Source organism: Athene cunicularia, assembly GCF_003259725.1.
Source record: "Athene cunicularia isolate RWA chromosome 2 unlocalized genomic scaffold, athCun1 chr2_part1, whole genome shotgun sequence".
NCBI classification, from domain to species: domain Eukaryota; kingdom Metazoa; phylum Chordata; class Aves; order Strigiformes; family Strigidae; genus Athene; species Athene cunicularia.
In genome coordinates this window covers 49,743,867-49,763,000 of record NW_020799095.1, presented here as the reverse complement: position 1 = coordinate 49,763,000, position 19,134 = coordinate 49,743,867, and the positions used below count along the sequence as shown (strand labels likewise).

The 19,134-nt window shown below is 37.5% G+C and overlaps 1 protein-coding gene across 3 annotated transcripts in view; it reads right to left on the bottom strand.

Annotated features, from left to right (window-relative positions):
- The window catches only part of ICE1 (interactor of little elongation complex ELL subunit 1), a 38,646-nt gene that overhangs the window by 7,362 nt on the left and 12,150 nt on the right, over positions 1-19,134 (bottom strand). For all 3 annotated transcript variants that reach the window (XM_026841656.1, XM_026841655.1, XM_026841657.1), the window contains 8 exons: positions 17,782-17,864; positions 17,475-17,514; positions 17,335-17,391; positions 15,560-15,649; positions 15,431-15,484; positions 9,659-10,011; positions 4,304-9,067; positions 2,335-2,503 (listed from right to left, as the gene is read on the bottom strand). In XM_026841656.1, the coding sequence (XP_026697457.1) occupies positions 2,335-2,503; positions 4,304-9,067; positions 9,659-10,011; positions 15,431-15,484; positions 15,560-15,649; positions 17,335-17,391; positions 17,475-17,514; positions 17,782-17,864 (5,610 nt within the window). The remainder of the gene's footprint in view (positions 1-2,334; positions 2,504-4,303; positions 9,068-9,658; positions 10,012-15,430; positions 15,485-15,559; positions 15,650-17,334; positions 17,392-17,474; positions 17,515-17,781; positions 17,865-19,134) is intronic.

The following is a 19,134-nucleotide window of genomic DNA, read 5'->3' as shown; positions in this document are numbered from 1 at the left end:
AAAACCTTTCATTCAATTTAAGTATAAAATCTGATATTGCTCAGCAATTTTCCCTGACTCTGTCAAGGAAATTGTATGCTATACAAGTTATAACTGAGTGTATACAAATGATGCATGTCAAAATGTGTATTTCATAAACATAAAAAAGTGTGCTACTGATATAATTGAATAAACTTCATTCAATAAATTAATTCAGAGCAAGTATCTGACAACTATATATCCAGAACTATACAAGTAAGAGAGGACAGAGTTCCTGGCTACCAAAGGGAAACTTCTGAACACCAAAGCAAAGATATTCAAGGCAAAATATTAAGATGAAACATGAGTGTGTAGACTGCAAGCAATAAAATTACATTGGAATAAGCCACTATATAATACTTTCATGCATGAAATGCAATACTGCAATATATGCCTAAACCACTGTTGTCACTATAAAAAACCTGAAAAGCTAAACGTGTCTTGCCTCTTCATCATAACTTCTACATTTTTAGAAAGGTCTTAAGAAATAAAGAGCATATGAAGATACATCAAATCAAGAAGTTTTAATGGATTCACTGAGCGTAAAGAATTTACAGAGTTCCATCCAGAGTCTTGGATGGATCTTCTCTACTCTGAAGCCCCTCATCACATAAGAATAAATTTTTGTCAGAACAAGGACTGTTGCTAAACTAGAATTATCTACATGCTGCAACTTGAATTGCTTGCCCAGGAATTCCGAACACTTAAAAGACTGACTCAGTGATGAGTAAGAGTTAAAGGAACATCAAAAGAATAAAAGAAAAATAACAAAAAAGGTAGCATTTAATTTGTAGTCATTTAAGGCAGAATACCTGAAAGGAGAACAGGACAAAAAAGGATGGACAAGAATTTGAGAACAGATGACACAAGTCTAATGAGGTGGTACTGATTGTTTATGGTCAAATTGGAAATTGTGTAGCTGGCATATAGCTCACACTTGTGTTGCCATAATTCTGATAGGAATTAATATGTGAAACTACATGAGAGAGAAAATCCTAAAATGAATGCATTGTAATCAAATCACAATAAATAAAAAAAACCCAAACAACTCTTAAGATGTGTATACAGCTGTTCACACTCAAAAGATAACAATAAATCCACAGAACAACCACAACAGTAATTTATGCAATCCAAAGTATAGAATAGAAGATTATTTGACAAAAATGTGCTTTTAGCTATTGAAGTTTGGATCTTACCCAGAAAAAGAAAGGAAAAAAGGGGAATGTGTAATATTTGCAAGAGCACATAAAAAGACTAAGTACCAAGGTACAGCAGAAAAAAAGGCTTAATTGTTAATTTAGACTAGGAAAAGACATCTGACAAGTAACAGTTTCTGTCATAGTTGCAGTATTAAAACTATTAACTTGAAAAAAGTGAAAGGAGAGTTGTGATGGACTGCATGAAGGACAGAAAAGAGCTAAGAAAACGGGAATTCCAGAAAGAACCCAAGTAACGCCCCCCGCCCAAATATCCCAACCCAACAAAAAAAAGATAAAAAAAAAAAAAATCACAAGCCTTCATAAGATAAAAAAAACCCCAAGGACATTATATGGAAAAAACCCCACTAACTGAAGCAACTGGCATTTTGCTCCTCAGTGCTCTCAAATTTTATTTTATTTTAATTTGAAACACAGATACCAAGATACTATTTTGAGCCCTGGGTGGCTCAGTATTTTCAAACTAAGTGAAGTCCTTCCAGAACTAAGACAGACTCTTAATTTAGTACAGTGATTGTATGTATTATCTTTGTTAACAGGAATAAAAGAAAGAAGGAGAGAGGATGAAAATCAAAATGAAAAAAACTCTCAACCAAGTGAGACTTTGGATACTAGGAGGTAATAAAACTTGAAGGAGGACATGTACTGGGTTTGATCAAGGTATGCCCAACTCCTGACACTAGTTTAAGCCAATGCTTGTTTATAAATCACATCTGCTTTATTAATCAGTGCTTACTCAACTAAAATAAGAAAATACTAATAAGCAAAAAGTACAAAATTCCTCAGAAACACATTATCATTTTGAAGATGGCAGGGCAAAAATGAAAGCACAGAGGGTCCTAAATAAAATATTTATTTGAAAAAATTACTAGACTACTATGAGCTCAGGTTATCACCAAACTGAGACATATATGTGGAAGAACCATGAGAATGGAAGTTTCTTCTAGAACACTTCTGAACTACAGGAAAAAAGTTATAAAGAAAATATCCCTTTCACAGGATTTTTTTTTCTTTGTTTTTACAAGCATAATCATTCTGGAACACTACAGCAAAGACACATAGCATGTTTAAGATACAAAATCACTAAGCCATACTACACCTTCTTTAAGTAGGCTATAGCAGAAAAGGCGGGCTCTTTCCAAATCTCCCAACTGTCGACAAATTCCTGTATAGACTCGACATAGAGCCTGACTGAAATTGTAATTTGTGGCATTCTTCTGAGCCTTGAGTTTACTGAGAATAACATGCAGCAAGGACTCTGCTAAATGCTATAAGACACAAAAAATATTGTTAAGAGTATTATTTACATGAGAATATTTGATAACATGACAGTAGTATGACAGGTAAAAAGAGCTACTATCTTATTTGCAAGATTGCTGTTTGCATACATATAAAAATGCAGAAAAGTAAATCAGAGGCAACCAGTGAAAGGAAGAAGAGTAAGGAGCAACTTCCCAGAATAAACATGGCTTAAACACATGCAGAATTGGACTGCTATTCTTTAAATATAAATTGTATAGTTATATGATTAAAAACTACTTTCCTTAAATAAAAAGTAAGAAGAATAATAATGATAGGTAGAGGAACCCCAATAACCTTATCAGAGCAAATGGAGCACCCTGACTTGGCTACTCCCAGAGCTGTCACAGGAGGACAAACAGCCCATTGTCCAGGTGCAAGACTTCCAAGATTAGTCAACAGCAGTCTCTTCCCCAGATCACCTTACACACCTCAGGAAGCAGGAAGAGGGTGTTACTGTCTACAGTAACATCGGACTCCACATGAGATGCAAGGAAGGAGAATATTGGGACTGTGCAAGACTTACTATAGGATCTTTAGAGGGAAGGCTAGAAGTGAGGAGTAGAATGAGAGGCTTAGGAGCCAGGTGCTGGAGAGGCCACAGGTTTAGACTGGGTACCTGCAGACACCAGGGAGTCTGTGTTGGCTTCGTGAGGAACCAGAAGCTCCAAGCCAGCTACCTGAAAGACCAGGGGTCTGAGGGTCAGATGCAGGTAAGGGCATATGTCTGTACCAGCTACTGGAGGGATGGATGTGTGTACTCTTCTGTGTCTGTAAGTCTGTCAGTGCATGGGACAAGTGGGCAGAACAGGAGTCACCTACTGGATATACTGAGCATCCAGTGTTAGCTACTGGACAGATCCAGACTGTCTGTACATATATATATATATATATAAAAATATATGTGTGTGTGTGTGTATGTATTTTCCACTACCAGTCTTTCACCCTGATCAGCCAGAGAAGGGAACAAGATCAGGCGCATATTGTGTGCACATGTACCTACTAGGGGTATGTACTCGGCCTTGCTACTGGCTGGACCTGGAAGGAGAAAGCTGCTGCAGCCTTGCTTCTATGAAGCTACCAGATTTGGCAACTCCTAACAAAGATGACCCAAAAACCTAATAGCAGCTTCTGTGGAGAACTTAATTACGTTCAAGAACTGAAACAGGGCGAAATGCTGCCATGCATCAGCTGGTGAATTGATCTGCTGCAGACTACAGATTGGCTATGAGAAAGACGGCAATTAAAGAGAATTTCTTCAACACTGATGCTAAGCAACTTCTGAGAAACAATGAAATATTTTTCCAATAAAATTAACTTGAACAACGTGATGTAGAATAAAGATAAACATCAAATGAAAGGGTATGTCACTACTGTATATATAATACAGGTTTTCTTATTTAAGTGAAAAAATAAAGGTAATCTCACACTTTTAGAGGAATTCCTTCTACAATTGTTAATGCTATCCACTACAAAAAATGCTGCAAAAATGAGGTGGTTTATGCATACATCAGGAAAGGAAAAGTATTTACAGATACAGTTTTGCATATTGGACACCACTGAACAGTAATTTCTTGTGAAGTTCTATATTCTCTTAAATTACATGTTTAGATGACTGATAACCTTTCAAGACTACACTTTGGCACTGCAGACTACCTGAACAATTGAGAATTCAAATATTACATACTTACACTATTCATCTGCACATTATCAAAACGCAAAATTAAAAGTCATTATCAACACACAAAATTAAAAATTTTGCTAGTTACCTTGTTTTTTATACCAAATTCATAGACAACTTCTTTCTCTTCATCTCTCATTACTGGAATCTTTGAGATATTGCCGACGTACAAGTGGCCTTTAATAACTGGTAACAAGTCAAAACAGGATTCAGCTATTTTCTTTAATGCCAAAGAAACTTTCTGGCAGTCAGGATCAACAACTTTCTTTACTGGTAGTGCTGCTTCTAAACTGGAACTGTGTGCTGAATCACTGATTTCACAGCTTTTGTCATGGAAAGCCTCCTGCATTTCAGAGATTGTATTTTTAGTATTTCCATTAGCAGCAATATCATTGGGCTCCAGCTTTGGTGGTTCACTGTCCAACCTCAGTCTCTTTGCACTTCTTGGCATAGACATTGGCAACAGTGTCCGTTTTTCAAGATGATTTGATGAGCTTGAAAACAATTTCTGATTTTGCACATCTTTGTCTTGATCTTTGCTACTATCAGTTTTCAGATTGCTCCCAGTTTTAACAAAAGCAGTTGATGTAGATGCAATTGCTTTGAACCCACCTATCTGAGCCACAGGTCCTGGCAAACTTTGGCTGTCTGAAAAAGCACATCGGTTAAGCTGAATATTGCCTTTCAGAATGTTTAGTGTCCTTGCCCTTGCAGACAGCTCTGGATACATAGTGTCCAATATTTTCACAGAATTCTCCTGAGGAGCACCTGGAGCAGCACTATCAGCTGCAAACAGAGGAAATCTCCCTGGGACGGGCAGTGCATGCTTTGGAATGGATGTACAAAATTTCAAAGGTGAGGAGCGAATTCTTCTACCTACTGCCATTTCTGAGGGTGAAGGAGGAGAAAACAAAAGAGCAGATTTTACTGTTGGAGTATCTGTTAATGGAGACATGAGAGGAGGAACAGGAGTTTCACGAAGTGGGGATATTAGGTCATCAAGAGGGGAAAGCAAAGAAGATCGACCAGTAGAAGACATTACTGGGGACATGGTACACGCAGCTTTTGGAGGAGTAGCAATCAAAGGTGGTAACAAAGGGGGCAGAGGAGGACCCATCTCTTGCCTGATTTTATTTATAGTCTCAGATGAGTGTTTTGTTGGCAAAGAAGTATCAGCATTTACAAGAACTGGCTGAGTTAGTTTAACTTTTGGAGTCCTTTTTTTTCTTTTACCTTGAAACAGCCTCTTTGATAGCTTGGCATGCATTACTTGGGCAGCTGACTTGGTTGAAACAGTTGAGAATTCAGATGGCTCCTGCTCTTTGGTCTTCAATTTGTTGTTCTTTTTGAAAGCAACATCTACACAAGACTCTGACTCCAACATAGACAGCTTCTCAAATACTGTTTTTTGTGGCTCAGAACGCTGCCTAACTGTCTGACAATTGCACTCTACATCAGATAGGGCTGGATTTGGAAGACACTTGTCAAAAATGTTTTTTCTACTGCTACCATCTAGGATAACATCAGTGTTGTTTTCTCCTATGTTGTAAGCAGTGCAAGTTTGATTATGATTATATTCTTCAAACACCGATACCTCTGTATCACCAGTTAGTAGACTTTGCTCCATGTGTGACTGAAGTTTTTCAGAATCACTTTCTTCTAAGAAATTACCAAGTGCTAACATTCTTGTATTTAATTTACTGTTTTTTACAGCCAGTCTGCAAGTTTCTGAGGATCTGGTTAACATCTGGCATAGAGGTAATCTACCTTTTGAAGCATCTGTCATCACAGGAATTTCTTTTGATGTTTCCATTTTTAACAGGCTTTCCTCACTGCCATTGATGCATCCAGCTCTGTTAGTATCTACCATGCATTCATTAGCACCCTCAGTATTTTCAGAGGTTACTGAGGTTACCTCTTTTTTACAAGAGGCTAAGTCGTTAGGATAACACTCCCCAACCACACTTGACAACTCATTTGCAGTATCTGGAGAGCTGTGTGTTTCACAGTGTGTATCCATATTCACCACAGTGTCTGCTTTTAAATGACTAACCGTCAAAGTATTTCCTGGGTGCACTGTTGAATGTGATTCACACACTTGGTAATCAGCATCAACAACTGCACCAGTTTCCAGAGCATCCGCTGCAATTTTCCTGGAACCTCTCAGTTCCTTTGTGAACACGGGAACCCATTCAGAACATTTCACATATCTAACTTTTTGTACAGAACAGTCTTTCTCTTCAGATTCATTGCTTTGCTCTAGCATACCGAAGTAGTTTTTAGGCCTTTTTATGGCATTTTTCCCAGATACCTCAAAACTATCCAAATCTTTGCTTTCTCCCCCAGCTGTTAGTGAACCAGTTCTAGACGGATCTGTTCTAACCTCACGTGTAGAAGTCCTGCACCCTGATTCTTGATCACCAGACTTTTGGAGAATAAAAGTATTCTTATTATGAGAGTCTGCATCCAGGATCTGTGATTCAACAAACACCTGGGGTTCTTTATCTACTGGCTGCTCCTTCTCAACTGGAATTTTCACTTCATTTTTGTGTATGTGTTCCTTCTCAGGGCAGTCCAGTTCTCTGAATGTGTTGTCTTTTTCAGCAGACAGGATCTCAGCACCTTCTTCCAAGACTTCTGAAGAGCAGTTAAATGTACTACCTGTAACAGAATTTTTATCTCCTTTGTTTTCCCATGTCCTTTGTTGTCCCTCTTCTTTGCAATTAGTTTCAACAAAACTGACAACTCTCTGAAGACTGCCATTTAGATCAGGAGGAATTGTTGATTCCAAGCCAATTCCAACTTGCATGGGAGAATCTGTTTCTTCTGTGTTCATACAGTCCATATCCAAATCCCCTTGAGTAGAAAATGCCAAGCTGCTATTAACATCCATTTCTGAAGTAGGCTGGCTGATGATCTCTGAAATATTATTTTTCTTCACAACATTCTCTTCCCATTTAAATGAACTGGAACAAGTCTCAGTCACCAATTCCTTGCTTTGTTTATTTAATTCTTTTATTTCATCACATGTAACATTTTCAGTGACCAACAACTGATTTAGAGGTTTTGCACACTGTATCTGAGAAGTAAGATTACTTTCTACTAAGACAGACTCAATGGTGTCCACTTTTTCTAACAGCTCACTGCTTTCCTCTCTGAAATCTTCTGGATTAACTTTGAATTCAGACTCTTGAGATTCAAACACTCTAAAGTTCTGAGTTTTGGACAGCACACATTCTAACGTACTACATGGATTTTCAGGTTGCTCTAGTTCACCTTTTATTTCTGTAAAATCTAACACAGAGGATTCACACTTAGCTACACTGCTCTCTGCATCAGTAACACATGCCATCTTTGGTAGTGCAAGCACACTTTCCAAGTCTGATTTCCCTTCCGATAAATTACTACCATTATCCTCCTGGTGTGGTTTGCCCTTTAAATACTCCCCCTCATTTATATCTATTAATTTTCCATTTTCTGCACTATGGAGTAGCTCTGACGATTCATCTATTTCTAGAATACTTTCTCTGTTGCATTTCATGGCTGGCTCAATAGTCTCAGGTCCTGTCATATTAATGTCTTCAGTTTTAAGCTGTTCATCACCTTCTGGAAAGGCTGACAAAGCAGTCCTCTCCATAGTTACATTTTTGTCTATGTCATCCATAGACAATGAATTTCTGATTCCTTCTGTAGCAGATACAGGTAAGTAATGTCCAGAGACTTTAGCAGTCTCTGTTTCGCATTCGTTGTCTGCTTCATCTTTTATTGTTTGAACACATTGTTTCTCCAGTATCTCTTCACTGTCATGTTTTATTTCCGAGCACTGAGAGTGTGCAGAGATCTCAGTAGCTCCAGTGTCTGCCTCAGTGTCCATAATTATTCCCTCTCCATCATGCTGCATCATTAGGTTTTTAGGACACTCAACTTCACAGAAGGATTCTGAACTGCTGGGATCAGACAATACATTTTCAGAGAGCTCTCTCTCATTTGTCTCTGCACAGAGTCCTTTCATCTGTATTGCAGCTGTTATTTCCTCTCCAATTACCACTTGGTTTATGTTTTCCCCTATATCACTTGCCATATTAGTTACTTCAATTACATTTTTTGATTCATTTTCAACCACTTCATTCTGTATCAACACATCAGATTTCTCCTCAGAATCTTTACTTTGAATCACAGTGCATTGCTTAGGTGGCAAATCAGTAACATTTTGGGGAGCAGATACTGCCCTGGGAGTTTCTCCTGATAATCCATCTCCTTCTGCTCTCATTAATTCACCGTGCTTTTCATGTATACCCTCATAAGCACCAGCTCTGATTAAGATTATGTTCTTCGCTGTTTGCTCTACGTCACTACATTTTTCCACCTGGTTCTGAGGCTTTAAACTGTGTAACATAAAACCAGATGGAGAACCTCCCTCTTCACTGTGCACGTCCTCACTATCTCCCTTCTGTTCTTCAACGGCTTCCGATTCATGTGCTGTTGCTTCAGTTAGTTCTCGCTTCTCCGTCTGCATATTCTCAGAATTCTCCTCTAAACAATCTTTGTTAGTTTCCATGTTTATAATTAAAGTAGCAGCTTCAGCTTGTTTTGTTTCAGCATCTCTCTCCTCCTTGCTTGACATACTTGGACTGATATGAACATTGTTTTCATTCCAACTCAGGTTAGGTGAGATTTCTGCATCAAGACCATGCTCACATGATTTGCTCTGTCTGTTACACTCCTCATTAAGGCTGAATACATGAAAACTTTGAGTTGGAACTTGATCTTCTTGTAAAATATCCTCCACTGAAGAAGTACTGCATTCAACTTCTTCATCACTGGAACTTGTGACTTCTCCAAACAACATATCCTTTTAATGAAAAATACAAAGTTAATATTCCAAAGCCTGGTATCACTTTTAAGGTTTGTTTCTCAAAACAAATACATTGGTGGCCCTGACATGCAGTGCATTTGAGATATTAAGGCTACTCAACAGAATTACATCCTTGTTCTTCACAGCAAATGAAAAGTACTTCTATGAAAATTCAGAGACTTCTTTACCTACCTATCTGCATTCTAAGATTACTGGAAAAGAACATTTGAGTAGGTTCTCTTTGACTTTCAAGCTGCGGAATTTTGCTGTGAAAGTCATTCTTACACACAACGGGAGTTGGACTGTAAGTCTGCAACACCAGGAAAAGAAATTATGACAGCAGTTGAGACTCAGGTAGTTTTGTTTTAAATATACTTCTGAAAATTATATTTTGTACCCTTCCACAGGCAGAACATGCTAGAAGGCTAAAAAGTATCCATATGGATCTTAACACTCACACAGAGACCCTTTAAGTGCATGAGTAACTAATACTAAAACAAGTAAAAAAGCCCAGAAATATCAAATAATTATTTTTGCACTAATTGTATGACCAAGTTAGTGCCAAGACAGACACATCCTGAAACTCACCTCTGTAGTTAGTGGTGAAAGCTGTACTGGAGAAAGTAGAGCAGGGAGAGGCCTGGCCCAATTCAATATATCCATCACACTTCCACCAGGGCCCTTTTGCTCCTGATCAGAGAAGTCTGAACTGCTGTGCGCCTCATCAGTCTGTTTTATCACATCTAAAGTTTTATCCTCACCATTGTGCAGACATTCTTCAGTAGTCCTGTTCTCAACACAGTCACCTCCAAAAGGCTCAGTACTTGCTTGAAGTTGCATGGCTGTTACAGAATTTTGCTTTGTAACACTTTCCAGTGAAGAATACCATGGTAGGGTTTTGCCATCACACTTCCTCATCTTTTGGTGGACTTGTACAGTTTCTAAGACACAAAAATATTGTTAAGAATTTTTTCCCCTCTCATTTTTCTTTATAAAGATAATACACCAGAGTAGCAAGAATGCATTACCATCTTTTCAAGTGATATTTCCATAGACTAATAATAAGCAGCACTTAATGTCACTTTCAGAAATATTTTTGTTACAGAGATCAGATGTTGTTATTCACAAACAAATCTTTTTTCATGAGAAGAGTATACATATGTGCAAAGAGCTCCCACCCAAACCACTTTCTGGCTTGGATCATTAAGGCTATTCCTTCCAGTTTTTCTTATCAGCAAGGGCCATACTGGGTAGGACTGAAGGTCCATACACCTCAGTGATTTATTGCAGTTTTAGCCCAGTAACTGATGTTCAGGAAAAGCAGGACAAGCATCCAGTGACATTCCCCACTCAGGGTGTAATTCTTATCTTAAAGCAACCTGAAGCTTAGAGCCAGCAGCAGCACTTGCAGGCCAGTTACAATTATACCTTGTCATAAACACAGTAAGGGAGTTGTTAGCTATATTCCTGGTTTTATGATTTAATACTCATATGTTTGTTCTTTAAATTTTAATATTGAGTCTAATGGTACAAAATTTTGTCTTTAATGATGCATCTTAGTTAAAGCTGAACCCTTAAAAAAAACTTTTAGAAGAGAGGTTCCCCCCAACATACCTATGCACAAAGGAGCTTGAACCACCAAGACAATGAAAAGATACTGAGCAGCTGACAACACCTTTTCAAGATGTCAACTATATCAGCTTTACAGCTATTCTAGCAAGCAAGAAAGCATGTCCAAATGCTGTGTGATTCTTTGCACTGTACTTTTATTGTTCCCTTTAAAATCACACTTTTTATTATTACACAGTAACCTATTTCTTATGCATGCAGACAAAGCACTTGCCCAAGAAAAGTCTAAACAGCAGAGACAAAGAATTTAAATATTGATTATAATAGTGCTAGATACTTTCAACAGTGAAAATATGGCCCAATTTTCTGAAATTTAAATTCTATGATTTTATAAAAAGATGACCTCCAATAAAACAGTAGAAATCAACAATTCCAAAACCTCAGTGTGCCACATGGAACTAGAACCTATTCTGTAGTATTTACAATTCTTAACCCACATTTGTATGTGTGATCTTGTTTATAATGCTCACAAACACTACTGGACACAGAATCAGCAGCATTCAAGCAAGACATTAAGCCTGTTCTATGTACATACAAGTACCAACCTACAGTATAAGGAACAGCACATGCACCAAATGGTTTTGAACTGAGGATGTATTAATTTAATTGGCTCAACTTGCATTCTGTAGGCTTCATTATTGCTGTCAGTGTTTATCCACTACTAGAATCTGAAGAGATACTCCTGAAGCAGCATCAATCAGGTTCAAAACCACTAATTTAATTCCATAGGTGAAAGTGACCTCCCAGAGAATCTTAGATTCTATCAAATTTCTTTCATGCTCCTTTGTGCCAACCAGTTATAAGCTTGGAACTTTCTCCACAATGAAGTGGGCAGACACACACAGTTCCATATTTTGCCCCTAGAAGAACTTCAGTTACACAGATGCGAAGTCTACTTTGCACAGTGAACTACACAACAGTACTAAGTTACCAGAAACTTTACATCTTATCTATATTCTCAAGATCAGTCATATCAGCCATATGGAGCCCAAGAACATTGATACACACCATCCACTGAAAAGTTCCCTCTGAAAAATGGATCAAAGATATATTTTCTGAATAACTAGGAGTCTCCATCCTTCTCATCCCTTTCCAACCCAGTCCCTGATAACTTTTTAAAATTTTCTTCAGGAATAATATGCTTTTTTTCATGGTTACACCTTTATGTGTAGGAAAAGTTGTCACAGCAGTTTTCCAAGGTTTAGGATACAGTAAAATTCTCTGTAGGAAACAGCCAACTCTTTGGCACCTTGGCCTGAACTTCAGGTCCATGAAAAGCCCTCCTGATATTGAGCCCTTCTCATTGGAAGAATCCTCTCAAAGGTCATACTGCATGGGCAAATTTTACTTTATCCTGGGAATCACACTCCTTTTCATTATGTCACCTACCAAAATGGTTAAGTTTTGTCATCAAATCTACAACCTGGAATCTAATCCACATAGCTTCAAACCCTTATATTGCTCCCTTCTCCCACTTCCGAGAGAAGGTTAAGATTACTCATCTGAAAACACCATCAAAACCTACCACACACTACTGTGAAATACTTCCTTGATGAAGGATGGAGAAAGGAGAGCAGAGATGAAATAAACAATCCACAGCTAACATAATTTGCCTTGGTACTAAACAAATTGAATATTACAACTCAAAGCTGTGCTCTTGATTGTCCACATCGCAGGGCAACTCACTGTTGCAAATCAAGGTCCTCTTCTCTCCCTACCCTAAACAAAGCAACTTTCTAAAACAAGTCTTGGTTTTTTCTCTCAGAAAGAAGAACCAGATTAAGATGCTGGTTATTATCAAAATAATTAATCTAGCCACAGAATCTCTCCTGTTTTACAGCAAAAACTCCTTACTATCAGCACAGTGATTGCAAATGCCTGGCAGCAGCCACCGAACACTTCTCAAGGACAAGCTGCAATATTTCTCTGAGGAAAAATCCCTTCACAGAAAGTTTCTAATGCTGTGCCAACAACCCTTGATTTTTCAACCTGTTTACAATTATGTGAATTTCAGGATGCTTCATACATTAGTTATTCTTTAGAGCTAGAGACACTATTCTGTTTTTCGAGACAGCAAATTCACACATGCCATAATATGAAACAAATCATTTGGGTACACAGTGCATACCTGAAACTAAATGCTCAGTGCTACACTACCTAAAAAGATGTTATCTTGATAGATTTTCATATGATCTTATAAACAGAAAAAAGATCTCCTTTTTAAATCACTCACATCCTGTGGACTTTAATCTGAGGACCATAAACCACACACAGGTCCTTAGAGATTCAGTCTTATGTTTGTATTTTACATGTAATGTCACTGCCTTGTATCTCCTTTTATCTGGTATTAAAGCAGACACCAAGGGACCTCCAGTGCTCCCTTCCATCCCCGCTCTTAACATCTACATGCAGCTTCTCCTCTATTGTGGATCCCCAAATGAAAAGGAAGATCGGATAAGATGGGTATCGCTCTGCAGTAGGCCAGATTTAGCTCAGAACCCTGTTATACATACTACTTGAAGAGGCTCAGCTCCTCCCAGACATGGTCTTCCCATTTTCTCTCCTATCCTGTCACCATAAGCCTGCATATGAACAGTGCATGTTGGAGAATCCAAATTACCATAATTTTCAGCATTGGGCTGCAAGATTCTTCAAATGCTTTTTCGCATGCCCATTCACAATGTAGGTGAGTTTATGCTCAAATTACATGGGAAAGTTTTCCAAAACCTAGAAAAACAGCAATGTCTTATTAACCTTAGATTATGGTCTAAGGTTACTGGTCTGATGATCAGCTGCAGGTACAGTCAACTTTATTACTGGTAGATTTGTAGCAATACTACCAAGACCAAGCAAAAATGCTTTTAAATAAAGTATGGAAAAAAGTCATTGTCCTATGAGGCTTTCACAATGGCACATTTATTGGAAAAAGCATGAATGGAAAGTCTGATGAGTCTTCCAGTTTTCCTACATGAACATGTTCTTCAAGAAAGCCATTCAAGGTGGTATCACCCTTGGTGGAACAGAGAACGCACTGATTGTAATGCATAGCTCTGGGTATTTTACAGCATGCTGTATTTTACAGTGTACTTAATAAATCAGCCAAAGAGGTATCTTCCTGAAAGACTAGATCCAGGCAGACAGATGAACTGACACTCTCTGGAAAAGATGCTTCAGCAATACTACCATCAAGCTGATTTGCTCTCTAAGATAAAATGATCATAATATGGAACAAGAAATTAGGGCCAACTCATTAAGATCCTTTTTTTCTGTTAGAATTTTGCATCTGTGAACATAAGCATTTTGCTATTATGAGTCCAAGGTAATCGCCACTTTCATGAGGTGTGGAACAAGATGGCTGTCTTAGGCTTAACAGGGAAAAAAACAAACCCAAGGCAGCAGAAAGTAAGATCAATTTCTACGATACCTAGCCACTCCAACAAAAGCAAAAGAGGACTGACTAGAAGGTGCTGCTATGGACAATTGCTCAATTGCTTCCTTTTGTGAAAGTACTATTGTTTCCCTGAGATGTGAATAGGAAAGATGGGATAGGACGTTGGAATCTAAAGCTGTGGTGGATGGGAAGGGGATGATAATAGAACCCAATATCCCTGAAATCACCTGTATTTCAAACTCTTCAGCTTCTTGTGCTTTGTCATTTGACTCTTGATCAAGAAATTGAATTCAGAATCTCAGGGGACAACAGTCTAGCTCAGTTTTGGAGCTGAAGCCACAGATCTGCTGCATTAAACTGGTGGGAGTAAGGTTGATAAACTGGTTTATGAACTAGTCTTTATATTTTGGCACCTCTTAAGTGGACTCCACTGGAACACAATCTAAAACTAGATTCATTGGGATCTACACTGGTAGCAATTTTTATGCTTAACAGGGTGGGGAGACAGGAAAACAGTTCACCTTCAAAGGTCTTAATAAGGTAGGGTACTTATCCTAGACAGTATCTCTACAGCCTGAGTTACAGAAAACCAAACTAGTAGAGAAAATAGAAGAAAATGAAAGATTAATAAGCACACTCTAGAAGTACTAATGCAGCTTCAAGGCACCTATTACTCTTGAGGTGAGAGGAAAAACTACATCAGTTATGTGAAGTTAAAGCAGTTCAAGTTTGCTGTGAATGTGCATGTGGATAACTACTCAGACTATTTTTTATTATTATACTGAATATCACACTACAAAATTAAAGCTATCACCAAGGTATATGTTTTGTTTCTCTGAATCACAAGTATGAAAATTAATGCACCGTTATCTATTATTATTCAGGCAGGTATGAATTCAGAAGATGGTGGTAACAGCTTCTTAAATTTTACAATCCAACTATGTTACCATGTGTTTGTTTCAGACTAAAAAGAGTGCTTGCATCCCCTAATTCACATTATATACTGCAGAATTTATAATGATATAATAATTAAGGTACAAACATGAGAGATGAGTTTTGACTACTTAGAAATAGTCAAAGCAGCTGATAGTAAATAATTTGATTTCTCAATTGCAACAGCAAATTACAACACCTTTTTTTAGAAGAGTATTCCAGTTTACTTGGTTGTTCAAATTTCCCATTATTTTCAAATATTCTAATCACACATGTACTTGACCATGCAATCACCAAGGAAAGTATTTAAGTCTGTCAAAAAAGTGCTATGCAAACAGTACTTAACCTGATGATATACCAATAAGATGCACTTGTATATTAATAAATTCACATTTACTGGAACCTACCTTCTGTAGCAGTCAGACTTCTTTTTCCAGGCCATGCCTTATCCTGAACAGAAGCTGAAAAAATATTTATTTTTGGTCAGAAAGAGAGACAGCTTCAAGAAAATTTCAGGACTTTGCACGCTATCTCACCTAAGACAGGGTCGTTTTCCTGATTCTCTCTTTTTCCTGTTGCACTGTCAATGCACATCCAGAGTTCTTCTAACAACAGCTTTATTTTTTCTGTTAAAAAAAAATTATAAATTGAGGAAAATTTCAGTTGCTCAAAGGGCTAAGTATGTTTATTTTTACTCAGAACACAGACATGCCTACAACAAAATACCCACAACAAGACAAGGGACATAAAGGCATTTTAGCTTCGGAGAAAGAGAAGTGCTAAATGCCATTGAGGGAATGGATTCTGTATTGGTCACAGCCACACAGCAGACTGAAGGAACAGTTGCAGAATGCTTTAGCTTTTCTTTTCTGTAATGAAGGTGGCTTAAAGTTGTAGCAGCCCCCAGAGAAAAATGTAAAAGCAGATTTGAATGTAGCATTAGTGAAATTAAACAGCTTGCTAAAACAACTCAGGTGACATGAACATAAATGAGGAAGGAAATCTTTTAGGAAAAAAGTATTTATATCACATTTTTTCTTTATGCCCACTCAGCAGTAACTCATCTTAATCTTACCATGGAGCAACAGCACATTAAACGTATCTGAATTACAACATTAGTAGACATTGTCTAGAGTCCTAACAGAACCATTGCTAGGTGATGCCAAACCACCCAGTTCCAGAACCAGAAGGGCAGGTAGAGAGGGAGAAACAGACCAAAACCTCAAAAAAATACACAAAGACCTCACCTACTGATGCCAAAACTATCATCAGATGCAACAATAAGGTACTGAGACTATTGGTTTTGTGCCAATTCTGTAAGTCAAAAGACCACAGCAAACTGCTACTATTTTATGAAGAGACATTATTAAAAAAATCTCAGCTCATAAGATGAAAACCTGCCAAATTTTGCATGACAGCTATTAACAACACTAATAATTTCTCATTAGTAATAACACCTTGCTGGTATCTGAAGCTCAAATTAGAGCACAGATCTTAATTTTCCCATTTTGCCATTAACTAAAAATTAAAGAATGAAACTGGGTACCAATTTAGTACAATCCAAAAGGCAGTAAAAATATGCCAAGACACACAAGAACTGACAAGGTCTAACTTTTTCAGAAAAGTTTCATTTTGGCAAGAAAATTTATATACAAATACTGTAAAGCAAGAAACAGAGCAGGGAAGTTCTTTTGCCTGAAAATTGCCTTCAGAATGTCTGAACAATTCAAAAGCAATACAAGTATCATAAAAGACTGAAAAAATGCAAAACCTAAATTTCTTAAAGTTTGGCCTCAGAACTTTAGAGGAAATTTAGAAGGGGTTTCCTCCATTACATAGTTAGATACAGATAATTTGTAGCAGATATTTTAGATCATTAGGGGAAAAAAAGTCAATAGGGCAAGAAACAACTATACATCCTGGATTGCTACTTGATTTACAGAGCCTCACATAGAACTGTGGCAGATTACACTCCTATCTTGTGTCTTGTGCTTTGCATGCTTCCTTCCTGATTTCAATAAGCTTCAAAGACAATGGTATTGTATTCTTCCGTGTTTGCATTCTGTTTTCTAATGGCACAGAAACTGATGTCACACATGCATGGGGTAAACTAGTTATTTTAATGAATCAAGTATTTTTCTTATTGCAAAACTGAAAATAGTATTACAGTAAGACTATTACATTAGTCCTTCATCAGTGTAGCATATCTGAATTAACCACACCTGCTCTCACATGTCTGTCAGTATCTTCTGCTACCAAAAATTCGTAATGCTTGGTTCCACACAGAGAACAGTCTTGCAAAAAATCTTACCTTTGTCTATATCTGTTGTAAGATCTCCACTGGAACTCTGGGTCTCCACATGCTTAACTATTAAAAAGAGAAAAGGGGGAAATGTTCAAACAGAACAATACCACACACAAATCTGAAGGCAATCAAAGGTGAACACTTACCTTTTCTGCACTTCTCTTTAATTACACCATCAAGTTTTCCCTGTTAAAATTAAATTATATTAATTTTTCAGGCTATATATAGTTTGTAGAGCATCCACTTAATTAGCATGAAATATAAATCAACATTTCAAAGGTCACGCTTCAGCTGGAAAATTTCTGTATCTTACAGTGAATTGCTATGTTTAGTTACTCAATATCCCCAACAAATATAATTTTACTATTTCAGTATCCCTATTACTAGTAGCTTCCATTTTTTCCCCCAGAAATACTGAAAGAAGCTTAATTCAAAAGACCAGAAAAATCTTACTTGTGCCTTCTTTAGCTCCTTTTCAAGCCTTTTCTTTTCAGTTTTCAGTTGCCTGAAGTCCTGTGCATGCTTTGTTGCAGCTTCTTCAAGAAAGATAACAAAAATGCAAGTTAAAAACTACAACATGAGAGACAACTAATTTAAGTAGTACTGGTCACCAGTTTGCATATGAAATTACCAGGGGGAAAAAAAAAAAAGAGAGACAGTGTGAAATACAAATCTACTGAAGTTATATTTTGGCTCATTAAGATAACAACTCATGCATACAAGTACATCATCTTCCACCGCATAATTACTGTTCTGAACTACTAAAATACATTTATAACTTTTCTCACTTACATGCAAGAATGAAGAGTGGGTCATATTGTAATGAAACTGTACTGTAGAACAATATACTCTATGTGAAAAAAGGGAATAAAATTAAGGATGAGGTGCAATGTTTTTTTCATGTGTTTTACTCTATTTAAAAGGTGGCTCTGGTTCAAAGATGAAAACACCATAACCAACCGCATCAGAAAGATGCAGACAGCACTTAAGACTAATATCAGAGAAAAGTACCTTATCTCTTCATGTCTAACAGACACCTGGGAAGAGTGCAGATGGGTGGGAATAAAGAACACAGGACAGGTAAGTGAGGACTGAATGTGAGGTTCCTAGGGAAATTCTCAAGCAAAAGAGACACTTGAAAGAACTCCTGAGAGATCAGCTCGGTGACATACACACGGAAAGCAGAGAAAAGAGAAATGGAGAGATTGCCTGCTGATCAGATCAAGTCACAGAAGAGAACCTATCAAAAGAGCATTAAAAAGGCAGCTGAGGTGGTAGGTTAACAAAAAACAATCATGGGAGAATTTCAGATTGACAAAAGATACCAGGCTAAAATACAGGGCCTGTGATACTTAATGAACACAGAAAAGAACAAAACAGATAAACTAGCCATGCAGACTGAACCTAATGCAAACTGTCTCACAGTATTTTGTTCTAGCTCTGCCAGAATCCGAGTTTTTGTGGGCAAGAGGGTATAAAACACTTGCTGACATGTAATGTAACTTCAAAATGCTCATCAAAATAAACAACCTGTACCTGTACTTTACAGTAGGATTTGGACAGTTTCTGACACTAAGATACAAGTCACTCAGTTTGCTGTACTTTAGTGTATGCACAGCTGCAAGTGTGCCATGAATGAAAATATTTGCCTTGCCAACTAACAGTGCAGCAAGTTAAGTATCAGAATGCTTTATGCATATCCACCCTCTATTAGCAAAGAAAAGCACCGTGCCACATGACAAGTGCTTTATCTCTACTTAAAAACAAAACAAGCAAACAAACCAAAACCAACCGCCAGAATATTTA